This window comes from Bos indicus x Bos taurus, chromosome 13 (assembly GCF_003369695.1).
Source record: "Bos indicus x Bos taurus breed Angus x Brahman F1 hybrid chromosome 13, Bos_hybrid_MaternalHap_v2.0, whole genome shotgun sequence".
Taxonomy (NCBI): domain Eukaryota; kingdom Metazoa; phylum Chordata; class Mammalia; order Artiodactyla; family Bovidae; genus Bos; species Bos indicus x Bos taurus.
In genome coordinates, this window is record NC_040088.1 from 24759527 (window position 1) to 24776687 (window position 17161).

Genomic DNA, 17161 nt, shown 5'->3' on the forward strand with positions numbered 1-17161 from the left:
AATGCTGCTGTGAACGGCTGTGTACACATTTTTGTGTAGTCATAAGCTTTCACTTCTTTGGGGTACATGACTAGGTGTGGAATCGCCAGGTTACATGGTAACTCTACGTTTAACTTTTTGAGGACCTGCCAGGCTATCTTATAAGGTGACTTCATCATTTAAAAATTTCACCAGTAGTGTATGAGGGGTCCAATCTCCACACATCTTTTGTTATCTGTCTTCTTTAATAACAGTTATCCTGATGGCTGTCCCATGGGGTAACTCACCGTCATCCTGCTTTGCATTTCCTTAGTGAGGAATCTTTTCACAAGCCTATAGTTTATCTGTATATCTTCTTTGGAGAAATGTCTACTTAGATCCTTTGCCTGTTTTTAATAGAATACTTATCTTTTTATTATTGAGCTGTAAAAGTTCTTTATATATTCCAGAGGCAAGCCCCAATGTGCTTGCTTGAATAGGAGGAAAAGTTTCAAAACTTCTGATTTTATGTTCTGAAGGAGTCTATGAGGCTGACTTATTCTTTCCTCTGTTTCCCTGTGGCTTCTTTACAATTTTAACTCAGCATGAATGACACTGTTTTTGGAGCACTGCCACTGCTTCTGTTTGAAATTCTGAAGTTTTAGCATTAACACTCTAAAACTGTCCCATGACACTACCCAAACACACAACGACCCTACCGTCGTCTCTTAAGAGGAAAGACAGTTTCCTCCATAAAAGTCAAATTCAGATCATTTTAAACTTTTATAAAGTTAGAGTGAAGCTTACATTATATCTAGGAATCTGGCTAATCATCTCTGGTGCTTTTAAAATGTCCATAAATTGACTTTTTTCTTTCAAAAGGGACTCATCCCCCATCCCTGGAATAGGGCCTGAATTATGTGATGCATTTGCAATGAATAGAAGTAGGGTCGTGTCACTTTTAAGACTAGGGGACAAAAGGCACCATGGCTTCCTCCTTGCTATGTCTCACTCGCTCTGGTTATGAGGATACTTGAGCAGCCCAATGGAGAGGTCCATGTGATCAGGAACTGTGGTCTCCAGCCAATATTGAGGGTGCCAGCTTGGAAGTGGTCCCTCCAGCCCTCATCAAGCCTTCAAATGACTGCAGCCCTGACAACATGCTGATTGCGACCCGTGAGAGACCCAGAGCCAGAGCTATGCCAATTTCCTGACCCACAGAAAATGAGACAGGACAAATGTGGGTTGTGTTAAGCCAGTACGTTGGGGGTAATTCGTTATGCCATAGATAACTAATATAACATCTAAAAAATGATAAATAGAAGAGGAAGTGTATTTCTCAGCATAGTACCAATGGCACGAGTCTAAGAATACCTACAAAACGTATGAAAAACAGCATTCTCTCTATGAAGTAGCCTAAATTGAATCCACAAGGACAATTCTTTAAAACGTTACCTGAGAAGCAGGGGTTCTTTAGTCTGAGGACTCCCTAAAGCCATTTGCAAGATTCTGTCTGCAGAATTGTCTTTTTCCACAGAAGGGAGACCACACATTTATATAAGATTTCCAAGACTTTCATGACTCCAAAAAACTAATAACCACTTTCCTAAGGCATGACAGATGCTATCTTAAATCGTAGCAAGTTTCTATAATCAGGTTTAAACTGCCTGGGTTGACACTGTGCCTGGGGGATCCCGGGATCTTTTCAAGGAGGATTTATTGTGACTTGAGTGAGCTTACCCAGCGGGAAAAACCTTTGCCACACTTGGGGCATTCGTAAACATTCGGGACGAAATTGATATTGTGCTGTTTCTTGGAGTGCACATTTAGAAGCTGCTGCTGTCGGAAACATTTAGTGCAGGCGAGACAGATAAACGGCTTCTCTCCGGTATGGGTACGTATGTGAACTGTCATATGACGTTCCTAGAAGGCAAAGAAAACAAACAGGCTTAGCTACTAACAATTTTTTAGTATCAGGCATTATTTATTGTGTGTGTTTAGTCACTCAGTCGTGTCTGACTCTTTGTGATCTCATGGACTGCAGCCGGCAGAATACTGGAATGAGTTGCCATTTCCTCCTCCAGGGCATCTTCCTGACCTAGGGATTGAACCTGCATCTCTTGCATTGCAGCGGATTCTTTCCCGCTGAGCCACTGGGGAAGCCCCATTATTAACTGCATACCTCTCCCCTGCTCCTCCAAAGATGTGTGCATTTTTAAGAAAAAACAAAGCCAATGCATTCTCAACACAGCTCTACCGTGGAAGCTGCACAGTATGGCCTCTAGGAAGCAAGGTCTTACCCAGTCCTTGCCCCTAGGTTACCAAGTTCTCACGATTAATCCCAGCCGGTCCTTCACTCCCGGGGGGATGAGGCAGACCACACTTGGAAGAGTGAAACCGAAATCAATTTCCTCTCCAGAAGAGCTCATGTAGCTGCAACCTCATTCCTATAATTATTTGCCATGATCCGAGTTTACAAAGAGCAGACAGATCCTGCAAACTTGAAAACCTGTTGTTAGAGTTTCAATTCAGCGGATATTTGGGGGTTGAAGGAAGTTAAGCATCTACACGTTTTCCTGGCTATTACCCGACGGTGTACAGCAAATCTCCCTATCGATTTAAAAGCACAGTGGTGAAAATCATTGTTCTCAGCAAAGAAATCACCAGAAATTTTAACTAAGATTTCTATGAGCAACTCATTTGGGGCATCAAGACAAAAATATAGATCCTACATGCGGTGGGACAACTGAGTTTTCGTGCCGCAACTACTGAGCCTGTGCACCTAGAGCCCGTGTGCTGCAACGAGAACCCACCGCGATGAGAACCCCACACGCTGCAACTAGAGTGTGGCTCCCAATGTCCACAACTTGAGAAAGGTCACAGGCATCAGCAAAGACCCGGCACAACCCAAAATTTGCAAATTAGTTAAAAAACAAGACACACAACAGTCCTGCTTGGTGTGGCTGCTCTGACTCATGTTCGGGCAGCCCCACTGCTTTTGCACCATCAATGCCAACGTCACATAGCGAAAGGGCAGAGAGTGTGTTGGCAGCATGACTACTTAATGACAGTGACTTTGACCTTATGCTTCTGATTGGCTTCAAGGACCTCAAGGGGTCTGTGAGCCACGCTTTTGAACCCACGCTGTAAAAACAACTCTTGGCTCACGCACAGCTGTCTTTTGGCTATTCTAAATAGTCTCTTTTATGGAAGGCATGATTTTCCAGAATATGTTCAAAGTGGAAGAGAATCCCACTCCAGCCCTTCCTTCTTCCATCTCCCCCTGCCCCCCAGCGCCTGCCCGGGGTCCCTGATACACAGTACCTGCTTGCAGACGTAGCTGCAGTATCCACACTTGAATTTCTTCTCATTTTTGTGAGTTTTCTGGTGCTGGATCAGAGTGTAGCGATCATGGAACACAGCAGGGCAGTAACGGCACTTCATCTCTGCAGCTTTGTATGTGTGCAGGTTGCGCAAATGGACACCTAAAAGCATCATGGAGCATCATGTACAAGAAATTATTTTCTGTGAGGTCGATTTTCCCCTACCCTTCAAGTAGAGTTTCTCAGCTTTGGAACTACCCTGAGATACTGCAGGTTCTCTTTCAGACCATTACGATAAACCAAATAAAACAAATATTAATACATGGATGTTTTTGCTTCCCAGTACCTATAAATCTTATGTTTATGCCAAACTATCGTCTATTAAGTGTGCAGTAGCATTGTGTCTAAAAAACTAGATATACGCTTTAATTTAAAACTACTGCTTTAAAAAATGCTAATTGTCATCTGAGCCTTCAGCAAGTCATAATCTTTTTGCTGGTGGAGGATTTGAAATATTGTGAGATTTATACCAAAATGTGATACAGTGACAAGAAGTGAACAGATGTAGTCAGAAAAAAATGGAACAAATAGACTTGCTCAATGCAGGGTTGCCACAAACGTTCAACGTGTAAAAAACACAGCATCTGAGGAGCGCAATAAAGCAAAGCGCAATAGAATGGGGTCTGCTGGTAGTAACACTTGAAGCTGGCTGATGTCTTCCTGGGCGGGGTGGGGGCACCCTGGGTGCTGCAGGATGTATGTTTAGCAGCATTGCTGGCCTCCCCCCTCTAGCACCAGTCACATCCCTTCCTCCCCAGGGTGATAGCCAAAGTGCCTTCAGATACTGCCAAATGCCCACCTCCCCAGCCATAAAGTCATTCTCGGCTGACAACTGATGCTTTAAATGCACAGTGTACTGACATCTCATGCTAATATTCTTTCTCATGGAGTTAAGCACATAAGGTAGGACATATCGGACCCAACATGTTCATTAAACAAAGCACTTGGAGAACCTTACTATGTGGGTGGATTTTTAGGATAATGTTAAGATGGTTTTATGTGCGTGTCTGTGCACATGCTGACTGTGTCCGACTCTTCGCAACCTTATGGACTGTAGCCCACCAGGCTCCTCAGGCAAGAATACTGAAATGGGTTGCTATTTCCTTCTCCGAGGGATCGTCCCAATTCCGGGATAGAACCCGTGTCTCGCGTCTCCTGCATTGGCAGGTGGGTTCTTTACCACTCTGTTGCCTAGGATGGTTTTACGTAACAAAGATATAACCTCTGCAATTTTTGCATAATTAAAAAAAATATATTTATTTGGCTGTACCAGGTCTTAGTTGGGGCATGCAGGATCTAGTTCTCTGATCAAGGATCAAACCTGGACCCCTGCATTGGGATCTCTGAGTCTTAACCACTGGGCCACCAGAGGAGTCCCTAACCTCTGTATTCTGATGTAAAAGCCCAGATGTTCTGTTAGATGTCAAGCCTCTGATTTTCCTATGTCGTAATGGACAGACACACTCTGAGATAATTTCTTGTCAACTGAGTCTAGCGCGACTTGGCTTTGTGATCCTTTGTGTCAGAGGCTAAACTAAAGTCAGCAACTGCTGGGTGGAGGTACACATGCCAGGTGTGCCGCTCAGTCATTTAAAGAGCTTGGTATCTCCTATAGAGACAAGAAGGAGGGCTGAGCTTGGCTTGTTTACAGAACATCTCGTGACATGTATGGAGGGTGTCACTGACTCAGATGGGCCATAACCTGTATGTCTTGGCGGTGGTGTCGAAAACGTCCCTTCTTGGCAACTGGCTCATGATTCACGCCCTACAAGGTCCCGCTGGGCTGTGTTTTGAAACTGACAAAGATTTTGAAGAAAAATAAAAGCTAAGGCTTCACTAAACACCTTTACCCTTTCAGAAATGTTTTCAAAATAGCGTCTCTCATCTCTAGAATTTCTCCGGGCAAACTGGGGACTCTCTCTCTGCTGGCATATTCTGAGCATCACAGTGTTATGTGTTTTAGGAAGAGGACAGAGGCAGTGGAAACTGAGGGACCAGGAACCCTGGAACAAAGGAGAGAGGCTGGCTCACTCACTCTACCTGTCCCCCACCCGACACCAACTACAACCAGTTTTCCCTGAAGGTGGCATATGATCCCAGCTCTCAACCCGGCACTCAGACGTGCTCAAGGTGCCTCCTCTGTTATGATGGTTTACCTGGTCACAATGTGGATTTCATGTCACAGGAAGAGGACTGTTTCACTGAAGCAAGTTCCTTATGGAAAGAACCATGTCTCACTTCTTTCTTTTGTACCTTTAGTTCCCAGAACTTTTCAGGGTCACAGCAGGGGGTTAAGAAAAGCTTACTGAGTGTCACTGGACAGAACACTGATAAAAGATTCAGAACCTGCAACGAGGCCATGTCCTGGCATCCTGGTCACGGGACTCTGGGGTAAGTTCGCTTTCTGTCTCTGATCCCCTTCGTCATTTGTAAAAAAAAAACAGACCCAATACGGAGCCAAGTAACACCTGGAGGAAGCCCATTATGAGCTCAAATGCCTGTGAGAGCTCATTTTTGTACCTAGACTGGACCTGGACCAAACTCTGAAACTGCAATTATGCGACAGAGCCACAAGATGGCACTATAGGACCGCTGAAAAAAACAACAGCAACCAAAACAAACACACAAAAACCCCCAACCCAACCCCAGGAGCAGTTCTTGAATCCTACTGCCTCCCTGCCATCAGGCCCAGAACTCCTCAGGTTTCCCAGAGCTGCACACAGTGGGTGGGAGAGAGGCTCAAGAAGGAGGGGATATATGAATACATATAGCTAAGTCACATTGTACTGTAAAGCAGCTGTGAAAAGTCAAAGTCTTTGCGGCTCTATCATATTCAAGTCTTGCAACCCCATGGATTGTAGCCTGCCAGGCTGCTCTGTCCATGGGATTCTCCACGCACGAATACTGGAGTGGGTTTCCATTTCCTTCTCCAGAGGATCTTCCTGATCCCGGGATTGAACCCAGGGCTCCTGCACTGCAAGCAGATTCTTTACGGTCGTCTGAGCCACCGGGAAAGCTCAAAGCAACTACACGCCAATGAAAAGAACAATAAAGGAAGTTCCGGCCGCCAGACACTCACGCAGGTCGCTCTTCCTGGCGATGACGGTGGCGCAGTGCGGGCACTGGTACTTGGGGACGTTCTCGCTGTGCTTCTGCAGGATGTGCATCTTCATGGTCCCGCTCTGGGTGAAGCGGGCACGGCAGATGTGGCACTCGTAGGGCTTCTCACCTGGGACATGGAAGACAGCAGTGACCCCTGCTGAGGCGCCCCACCCCGAAACCCTGGTGCTCCCCAAAGGAGAGCACCTCCCCAAAGGTGCTCCCCTGCGGCTGAAAGCCTTTCTTTCCCCCAATATTCCCTTTTCAGCTCCTTCATCCTACATTTGACTCTCCAGTGAGCGCGAGATTCCTGAATCAAGCCGGACAACATCATGTCCAGCTGTGTGGACAGTGGGCCAGAGGGAGCGACTCTCCTACCATCTGGTGGCTGCTCATGGTTCAAGACCCACGCGTGCCTGTGTGCTCAGTCGCCCAGTCATGTCCAACTCTTTGTGACCCTATGGACTATAGCCCGCCAGGCTCCTCTGTCCACGGGATTCTCCAGGCAAGATACTGGACTGGGTTGCCATGCCCTCTTCCAGGGGATCTTCCTGAACCAGGGATGGAACCCGCGTCTCTTGTGTCTCCTGAGCTGGCAGGTGGGTTCTGTACTGGGAAGCCCTTAGAGAAAGCAATGCTGTACCTATTTGGCCTTAAGCAGGAGAAAGTCCTACCTGAATGTGTTCTCATGTGCCGCTTCAGCTTGTAGGTGTCTTTGCTGGCATAGCTGCAGAGGGAACACTGAAAGGGGCGCTCACCCGTGTGTGAGCGGATGTGGCGCTTCAACTTGCTTGCCTGGTAAACAAATGAAAGATATTTATTGCAATGGAAACATCAAACCTGCGGACTCTTGAATAAAGTAGCATTATAAAAGATATGTAAATGAGTCCAACGTTAACATCAGAGCCCATTTCACACCCTGGAAAACACGCTAAGCCTTTCATTTTCCTTTCTGGGTTGGATGGTGTTCTTCATCTGAGTTGTGTGCACTGAGATCCTCGGGCAATAATGAGCAGGAGGATCAAGAGACTCTCATCTTCAGCTTCGCTTTGCAAGAGAAGATGGAAATCCAGACACTCAGTGCAAACACGATTTTATTTTCATTTCTAAAGCAACATCCTCTCAAAAGCGGCAAAGTTTAGATTATGCTGCAGAAGCATGGAGGCCACAAAACTATTGTTTGTGTAAATAGAGAAACTTGAAACATGAGCTCTTGAATGGACCTGCATCTGTTGGAGGCACTTTACAGCTCCAAGTCCTGTGGACCCTAAACAGCCCAGGGATGGAGGAAAGCCTTCTTGGTAATTAAGAAGAGGTTCCAAGGATTTCCCTGGTGATCCAGTGGCTAGGACTCTACGCTCCCAATGCAGGAAGCCCAGGTTCAATCCCTGGTCAGGGAACTGGATCCCACATGCCACAACCCACAGCGAAGAGTGAAATAACTATCTTTTAACAAAAGAATAGGTTCCACGCGGCAGTAGTTTCTCCATGAGAAGTAACTTTAAAAAAATTATTTATTTTATTTCTGAATGCATCGGGTCTTTCTTGCTGCACAGGCTTTTCTCTAGTTGCAGAGCGCGAGGGCCCCTCTCTGGTTGTGGGGCACGGGCTTCTCAGCCCAGTGGCTTCTCTTGCTGCGGAGCATGGGCTCTAGGTGCTCAGCCTTCAGTAGGTGTGGCCCAAGGGCTTGCTCCGTGGCATGTGGGCTCTTCCCAGATCAGGGATTGATCGAATCGTGTCCCCTGCACTGGCAGGCAGATTCTTGTCCTCTGTACCACCAGAGAAGTAACTTTTAAGTAGAAGAAAAATAACATTTAAGTAGAAAAAAAATACACCACATTCTAATTTGATTAGAATGTATGTATCCTGCTTAGTTAAAAGGCAGACATGCCTCTCATTTGATCTTTTTATTTTTTTGCCTATTTTATTACCTTCAAGAACTGTTCTTACTCTGTAATCACTTTTTTGGGGCCTTTATCTACCTTTAGTAGAACAGAAGGTAATCACCCATGCCTGGAATACAGATGTCAGAAAGCCCTGAGCAGCCTCTCTGTAATCTTAGGAGGGCTGCACTGGGTTGGGTTCCCTAATAAGCCTGAAGAACATTCTAGAACAGGGGAAGACTAGGAAAACAAGAGCCGAACCAAAGAAATTCGGCTTTTAGATTTTCATTTTTATTTATTTTTGGTCGGACTGGGTCTTCGCTGCTGCGGGCAGGCTTTCTCTAGCTGCAGTGAGGGGGGCGCTCTTGGTCGCAGTGTGATGGCCTCTCACTGCGGTGGCTTTTCTTGTTGCAGAGCACAGGTACTAGGCGCACGGGCTTTGGGAGTTGCAGCACGTGGGCTCAGTAGCTGTGGCCCACGGGCTTAGGAGCTCTGTGGCCTGTGGGATCTTCCCAGACCAGCGATCGGACCCCTGCACTGGCAGGCTGATTCTTTATCCACTGCGCCACCAGGGAAGTCCCAGCTTATATTTTTAGAAGAAAAAAAGAGATCTTTGAGTGTACCAGAAAGCAAAACAAAAAGAACTTTTAAAATCATAGCACAAAAGGTTTGATAAGTTGCACGGTGTGAATGATCAAAGAAAAGTGTTAGTCATATAGGCGTGTCTGACTCTGTGATCCCATCCATAGACTGTAGCCTGCCAGGCTCCTCTCTCCATGGAATTCTCCAGGCAAGAATACTGGAGTGGGTAGCCACTCCCTTTTCCAGGGGATCTTCCTGACGCAGGGATCGAACCCAGGTCTCCTGCATTGCAGGCAGATTCTTTACTGTCTGAGCCACCAGGGAAGCCCATCAAAGAAGCCTGTGTATAAACCTTCTCTGGACAGCCGTGAAAGCGAGGATGGGGAGAGAGGGGAGTTCAGAAGCTGCTATACCTACACCCCAGCCTTACTTACTCCTGCTGGCACTTGTGTATAGGGGTGATGTTAGGGAGGGGACCTGGGCTACTCCTCCTTAGAGCAGACCTTCATTCTGTGGCTTCATTCTGTGAAACCCCTCATTTGTGTTTTTGAAATGGAGCAGGAGCCTATACTTCTCTGGTGGCTCAGACAGTAAAGATTCTGCCTGCAATGCAGGAGACCCAAGTTCGATTCCTGGCTTTGGAAGATTCCTTGGAGAAGGGGAAGGCAACCCACTTCAATATTTTTGCCTGGAGAATTCCATGGACAGAGGACCCCGGGGGGCTACAGTCTATGGGGGTCACAAGGAGCCGGACACCTGAGCGACTCACACTTTCACTTTCAGGATCCTATGGTCCTTGTCCCCTCCCCTCCCCCCGAAATGTTCTCTGCCTGCCTTTTGTCTGTGGAAAACTTTAGTCGAAGAATAACTTCAAAAAAAAAAAAAAAAAAAAGAATAAGTTCAACCAGAGAGCAAGAAATGCTGAAACAAAAGAAAAACAAAGTCAAAAGACACTAAATAATAACGATGTTTTCATTCAGCATAGTGAAGGACCTTTAGTTCTTTCTCAAGGGCTATAGACAATATTCTGGGCCATATCCTGTGAACTGTCTTATAGATACTAAAACACCAGGTGGAAAAGTTAACTACATGAAGACCAGATAGCACCGAGGACATGAGCTGCCACAATTCTGAGAAATGGCCTCAAAGAAATGGGAACAAAGGGATCCTGGAACTGAAGATTAACTGTACCTAAAACAACCAAGATGATGCTGGTCCAACCAGTGATGACCAATTTCAAGATGAGTGTTACAGATGACTGCTGTTTCTGCATGTAGCTCCCCACCCCCCAACTCTGTTTATAAAGGCTCTCACCCTCTGCTTGTCGGGGTTGGGGGAGTCGGCCTTTGGACAGACTTTCGCCACCCTCTCCCTCAAGTTGCTGGTGGTTTAGTCCCTAAGTGTGTCTGACTCCTGTGACCCCATGGACTGTAGCCCGCCAGGCTCCTCTGTCCATGGGATTCTCCAGGCAAGAATACTGGAGTGGGTTGCCATTTCCTTCTCCAGGGGATCTTCCCAACCCAGGAATCGAACCTGCATTGCAGGCAGATTCTTTACTGACTGGGCTATGCTGGCACCTGAAATAAAGCAAACTTTCCTTTCCACCAACCTGACCTGTTTATTGGCTTTTGAGTGGCGAGCAGCTGGACCCCACACACACTCTTTTGGTTACATTTTCATTATACAGTTACAACCTTTAACTCAGATGAGAAACAATTTTTAAAAATAGTAATAACAAAAAAGAAAATTATTTTTGGAATCAAATCCTGACACTGTCTGTGAAATCTCCTAGTTGATGAAACACAGTTGCATCACTACTGCATTTAAACTTTCGCTGTCCCCTTCGGCTTAGTTGAGTTCGAGTGTCTTTTCCTTGCCCAATGGGCTCAGGACTCAGCATGTGCTGTACTGGACGGCAGAGTCCTTAAAACTTGCAGAAAAGTGACATTCGAAAGTAACTGCAGTCCAGTGGTTAAGAATCTGCCTTGCAGTACAGGGGACACTGGTTTGACCCCTGGTCGGGGAGGATCTCACGTGCCGCGGAGCAGCTGGGTCTGTGAGTCACAACTGCTGGGCCTGTGCTCTAGAGCCCGGGAGCCGCAATTCCTGAAGCCCACACGCCCTAGAGACTATTGCTTCACAACTACAGCGTAGCCCCCACTTGCTGCAACTAGAGAAAACCTGCGTGCAGCAACGAAGACCCAGCACAGACAAAAATAAAAATAAATAAATAAGAAATTTAAAAAGTGACTCTACCCTGCTGCTGTCATTTCACTGAGAATGAGCTCAGTTTTCTGGGATGTATAAGTAAACCAATCTAGTTGAAATGATCATGATAAAACCGAAGATTCAAAAAGGTGGTCTCTGTCCTTAAGAACAGAAATGGCCATGTTTAAATCTTCAAGCAAGTTGCTTTGCACGGAACCAAGTACCACTGAGGAAAGCTCAAAGATTTCAGCAAAAATTCAAACCGGATCTGTGCTCTGTGTTAGAGCAAATACATTTTGGTTTTGTGGAATGAGTGCTACATGGAATGCTGAGTAGAATGTTTACACAAATATGAGAATTATTTCTCAAGGACCATAGATTACTTGTAATCTGTACACCATTATATATTACTTTCACTAGTTTGTGTCAAAGAAAAAAAAAGAATCATGTTTTAAAAATTAAATTTAGAAACAAGAACGAGATATTGGAAGAGATTCTATTAGCAGTTTGATTTACAGAAACTTCTTAATAAGACACTAACTACAAAGAGTGAACTTACTTCTACACTAGCGTACTTGCACATGGAGCATTTAAAGGGTTTCTCGTGAGTGTGTTTGTAACGTCTATGCCGGACGAGTTCTCCACTGGTGACAAATGCCATGTCACAATCACCACACTTGTGGGGCCTGGTTCCTGTAAAAGCACACAGTTTATTCTTTCAAACAAGATTTAACAACAATTTTTCTAGGCAATTATAACGTATAAACGATACTCAGTCTCAAAATGATTTAAAAATTCAGAAGAGGCTCTTTAAACCAAATGCTCCAGAGAGATATAAGAAAAATCTTTGGACCATCCAATGTTTTTAACCAAAGTGGAAGAAAAAAAGACAAAACTAAAGTCTAAAAAAAGACACCATTTTAATTTAGAAACAGGTGGATGTGCCTTCTTACACAAGTCTCAACACGCATCCTGCAAGGGAAATGCCCCCCTCAGCTGTTTACCTGTATGGGTGTTGACATGATTCCGAAGGAGGGTGACTGTACGGAAAGCTTTCAGGCACAGGTGACACACGTGGGGCTTTTCAGTGCTGTGAATTTTCATATGACGATTGACACTCGAAATTCTAGAAGACGTGAACTTGCAGAAGTTGCAGTGAAAGGTTTGTTTTACTTCTGTGGGAGGGAGAGACAACATTTATGTGTTTGTAAACATTTTCCTTTAGGTGCTCAGATTCCACTTAAATACATCAAAGTAACTTGGCACATCCTTTTTTTTTTTTTTAAACCTAACGTGGTGACCCAACAAAAGACATTCCAGGCAAATGGTAACCAAAAGAAAGCTGGGTGGCTATACTAATAGACGAAATAGACTCTAACAAAAACTGTTACAAGAGACAGATAAGAACATAATGTAGGGCTTCCCGGGTGACTCAGTGGGAAAGAATTCACCTGCCAATGTAGCAGACATGGGGTTCAATCCCTGATCCAGGGAAGATCCCACCAGCTGCAGAGCAACTAAGCCCATGTACCACAACTACTAAAGCCCGCACGCCCTAGATGCTGTGCTCTACAACACAAGAGGCCACCACAATGAGACGCCTGCACATGGAAACCAGCAAGTAGTCCCTGCTCTGCTGCAGCGAGGGAAAAGCCCTCGCAGTCAAAAATAAACAAGAAAGCATTTAAAAAAAAGAACATAATAGTAAAAGAGTCAAATCATCACGAAGATATAACAATTATAAACACATGTGCACCTAAAAATAGGTCTCCAAAATACTTGAAGCAAAAACTGAAAGAATTGAAAGTAGGAAGAGAGCCTTCAATAGCAGTTGGAGACTTCAACAACCCACTCTCAACAGTGAACAGCACATCTGGGCAAAATATCATCAAGGAAACAGAAGACTCAACACAAACCTATCTGACAGAATAGACTTCTATGAACACTCCACTCAACAAGAGCAAAATATACATTTTTCACAGGTGTATATGGAACCTTCTCCAGGAAAGACAATAGAATAAACCAGGAACCAAGTGTCAATTAATTTTAAAAGACAGAAACAATCTGCCCTTTGACCATCACAGACTGAAGTCAGTAATCAATAAAAGAAAGAAATTTGGAAAATTCACAAATATATAGATTTAAACAATACACTCCTAAAGGACCAATAGGTCAAAGAAGAAATTGCAAAATACTTTGAGATGATGCTAACCACAAGTAAGAAGGGACAGTGGTAGCAGTGTGGTTTTCTCAACTGAATCACTTTTTAGCCCTGACCAACTGTTGCTAGAAGGAGGAAACAACAAAGGGTGGCCAGATACAGCTTTTTATAAAAGAGCTAAAGATTGAAATTTCAAGGGTGAAATCTCTTGATTTAGATAAGAGAGAAACTAAACTTTTTAAAAACCTGAACAAATAAATTTTGAGGGTCAGGTTTATCCTCTTTTCTAGCCTCAACTAAACATCCCCTTCCCTTAGAAGATGTCTTGGCTGCCTTCTGGGTATCACTCTGTCCATCTCCCAGCACTGACACACTGGCTTTGGTCTCCATCAGACCTCCCAGCCCCAGGGCTGCAAAGTAGGGAACAGATGGGGCCCAAGCTTCTATCTGTTGCTGTGGTTTAGTTGCTAAGTCGTTTCCGACTCTTTGCAACCCCATGGACTGTACCTGCCAGGCTCCTATGTTCAGGGGATTTCCTAGGCAAGAATACTGGAGTGGGTTGTCATTTCCTTCTCCAGGGCATCTTCCCAACCCAGGGATCAACTTCCCAACCCAACTCGCATCTCCTGCACGAGCAGGTAAATTCTTTACCACTGAGCCACCTTGGAAATCCAAGCTTCTATTTAAGTGCACCTAAGTAGAAGTGAGTCTCTGTACTATGCTTTTAAAACATTTGGTCACAAAACGCAAAACTCTTTTGCATTTGATTCACAATACAGAGTTCAAAGTTTCCTGCCATTCTGAAAACGACTAAAGCAACCACTACAAACTCAAACTGCCCTCTCCCTACTAAAGAGAATCAGTTGCCCTGCTGTTTGCAGAGCTTTTTGCACCAAAGGAACTGGCCTACCCTTTGCCTTGTTTCGATTTTTCGTAGTGCTGGGTTTTTCAAGGTGTGCTTGACTCAGTTCAGGTTTCTCTTTTTGTTCTTCCATATTTAAGTTTGAAAATGTCAGAACAATTTCATCTCTTCCTTCATCTCCTGGCCTTGCTTCCACAAGAAAAAACTGCTCTTCTGCTTTTTCACTGAATCCACCTTCAGTCAGCAGCTGTTCCTCTTCCTGACCTTTCTGGAGCTAATACACAAAAACAAGTATTCAAACAAGCACAATACTGTTAATTACAGCCTGGTGTAACTCTTTGCCTTGATGAAACCATAAAATCCACAGAGGAAAACACAAAAAAGTACAGAAAATTGCCCGTTGTAACCAAAATGCTTAAACTGTAATTATTAAGCATCAAGGGTTTGAATGGAACATTAATACAGTTTAGAAACTCAATGGATCTTATCGTATTCTAATTAGTGTAACTTCTTAAACTCTAAAAAAACTGCACAAGTTCTTCCATGATTTTTCTGGGACATATTTTTATTGTAACAATTTAATCTTTTTTTTTTTTTGGATGTGGACCATTTTTAAAGTCTTTATTAAATTTGTTAACATATTGCTTCTGTTTTATGTTTTGGTTTCTTGGCCATTAAGGCATATGGGATCTTAGCTTCCAGGGATCAAACCTGCATCCCCCTGCACTGAAATGAGAAGTCTTAACCATTGACCACCTGAGAAGTCCCTGTGTTTAAAATACAAAATTTAAACTGCTTGTCCACATGTAATAATGCACAAGTTAGTCGCTCAGTCATTTCCGACTCTTTGCGACTCCATGGACTATAGCCCGCCAGGCTCCTCTGTCCATGGGATTCTCCAGGCAAGAACACTGGAGTGGGTAGCCATGCCTTTCTGAGGGATCTCCCCAACCCAGGGAAGGAGAACTCTAAAAAACAGTTTTGTGGCTCCCCCTTCCTTTTCTTAAAACCAGGTGTACCTTTATGGATCCAGTGCTTTCTTCCAGGCTCACTGCCGACTTACAGTCTTCAACGGCCCCAGTCACATTCTCCTCCAGAAGCTGAAATTGCATCACCTCCATCTGCTGCAGCGAGTATACCTCCTCCTGGACATTGAGGACACACTGGTGCAGGCTCTGCTGGGCTGCCTCCTCGAGCCACACCAGCGACTGCACCCCACTACCGGCCTGGCGCACCCTCACCTGCATCTCGTCCTCCTGCTGGGGATCCAGCCAGCTGAGGTCCTGCAGTTCAGCCTCTTCCGAGGGGAAGTGCACGGTCTGCAGGGTCAGGAGGTGCCTCTCGATCTCCTCCGGGGCAGCCAGCACCAGCTCCGGCACCTCCTCCAGGATCGTGGTCTGGAAGGGTCCCTGAGCACTCTCCACCTCCAAACCCGCAGAGCCCGACTGTTCCTTTACTCGGCGCACCCCGTCATTGTCATTTTCCTCTTCTTTCTCCTCCTCCAGGGCCCTGTCTGGTATCAACTCTGGTTCTTTGATTTGGGTGAACTGCTCAGGGGGGACAGAGAGCTCAGCCCCTGCCATTATGACTCCGCCTCTGTCAGAGAAAGAAGCAAGCCTGTCCGGGTGGGCACAGTGGGGGGTTCAGCCTAGTAGGATTTGGGGCTGATCAAGGCCTGATAAGGTTCCAGTCCCCAAAGACTTGGGGGCTCACATGGGTCAGGACTAAGTTAACTCAGCCTAGGCTGAGAAGGAGCTGAGGCTAAGCAGGATTTAGGCTAAAGTAGATGTTTGTCTAGAAAATTCTAGAACCAAAAGATTTGAGCCTGGGCAAGCTTTCAGCAAATGCACATTCCAGGCCTGGAAGGCTTGAGACTGGCCAGGCTTTCAGCAAATGCACATTCCAGGTCCAGAAGGGTGGCTTGAACCAGCTTCCCACCAGGACACAATTACAGACTGTGCACCCTTTGAGCCATGGAGGCTTCAGGCCTAGGGCCTCCACCCACGCAGCCTTGGCCTTCAGGCCTCAGGCTCACCACATGTCCAGGCCTGGGGCATCGTTCCCTTCTTGGACCACCTCTCCCGGCTTGGTCCCTCCATGACTGGGCCCCTCCCCCACCTCTCTGGTGCAGCTCCCGGAACTTTTCCGCCATCCCGCCAACTCCCACACCCGCGTCCACGCGGAGCAGCTCCTCCTCCAGAGGAGGCTGGAGTCTGGCCCCCCTGGGGAGGGTCCTCACCCAAGAAGCGTGGCCTGGACGCGCCGCCCGCCAAGCCCACTGGAATCCGCCTCGTGCTGCATGCTGGCAGGCCACTGCCTGCTGCTGCCAGCCCGACTGGCTTCGAGGGTCAAAGACGGCAGTGCAGTGCGCAGGCGCAGAGTGGGAAAAAGGGGGGGGGGGCATGCAAGGGGCGTGGCCTGGGGAGAGGGTGATGGAGGAGGCAGAAAGTGAGGGAGAGGAGGTGAGAGGTGCCCGGGGAGCGGCAGGTAGTGCTGAGACAATGGCCAGTGGGGATGGAGGGAGAGTGGAGGGGGACCTGCAAAGGGCCCTGAGACGGGGGAGCTGAGGGGGCGGCGTGGAGGGGGACCTGCAGGGGGCGCTGAGAGACCAAGAGAGGAGATGGATGAGGGAGTGAGGAGGGGAACCTACAGGGGGCGCTGAGAGACCACGAAGGGAGATGAATGGGGGAGTGGGGGAGGAACCTGCAGGGGGCGCTGAGAGACCATGAGGGGAGATGGATGGGGGAGTGGGGGGGAACCTGCAGGGGGCGCTGAGAGACCACGAGGGGAGATGGATGGGGGAGTGGGGGGTATCTGCAGGGGGCACTGAGAGACCATGAGGGGAGATGGATGGGGGAGTGGGGGGGAACCTGCAGGGGGCGCTGAGACTATGAGGGAAGATGGACGGGGGAGTGGGGGGATCTGCAGGGGGCGCTGAGAGACCATGAGAGGAGATGGATGGGGGAGTGGGGGCGGGAACCTGCAGAGGGCGCTGAGAGACCATGAGGGGAGATGGATGGGGGAA

General features: G+C 46.6%; 1 protein-coding gene across 1 annotated transcript; it reads right to left on the reverse strand.

The window, feature by feature from the left end:
- Nucleotides 1-359: 359 nt before the first annotated feature.
- On the reverse strand, nucleotides 360-16246 carry CTCFL (CCCTC-binding factor like). The gene is made up of 5 exons (XM_027558988.1): nucleotides 15156-16246; nucleotides 14185-14410; nucleotides 12118-12288; nucleotides 11673-11806; nucleotides 360-1881 (listed from the first exon to the last, which is right to left on the reverse strand). Exons 1-5 carry the CDS (start codon nucleotides 15717-15719, stop codon nucleotides 1675-1677), a joined length of 1302 nt encoding a protein of 433 aa, XP_027414789.1. The 5' UTR covers nucleotides 15720-16246; the 3' UTR covers nucleotides 360-1674.
- Nucleotides 16247-17161: the final 915 nt, after the last annotated feature.

Bases quoted from the DNA above. Each gene is read 5' to 3' on its own strand.
- CTCFL (XM_027558988.1), bottom strand. From the start codon at position 15,719: ATGGCAGGGGCTGAGCTCTCTGTCCCCCCTGAGCAGTTCACCCAAATC. The intron at 14,411-15,155 runs GTACACCTGGTT...TTTGTGTATTAG, and splicing joins AAAGCACTGGATCCATAAAG to CTCCAGAAAGGTCAGGAAGA. The intron at 11,807-12,117 runs GTAAACAGCTGA...GTGCTTTTACAG, and splicing joins TCATGTCAACACCCATACAG to GAACCAGGCCCCACAAGTGT.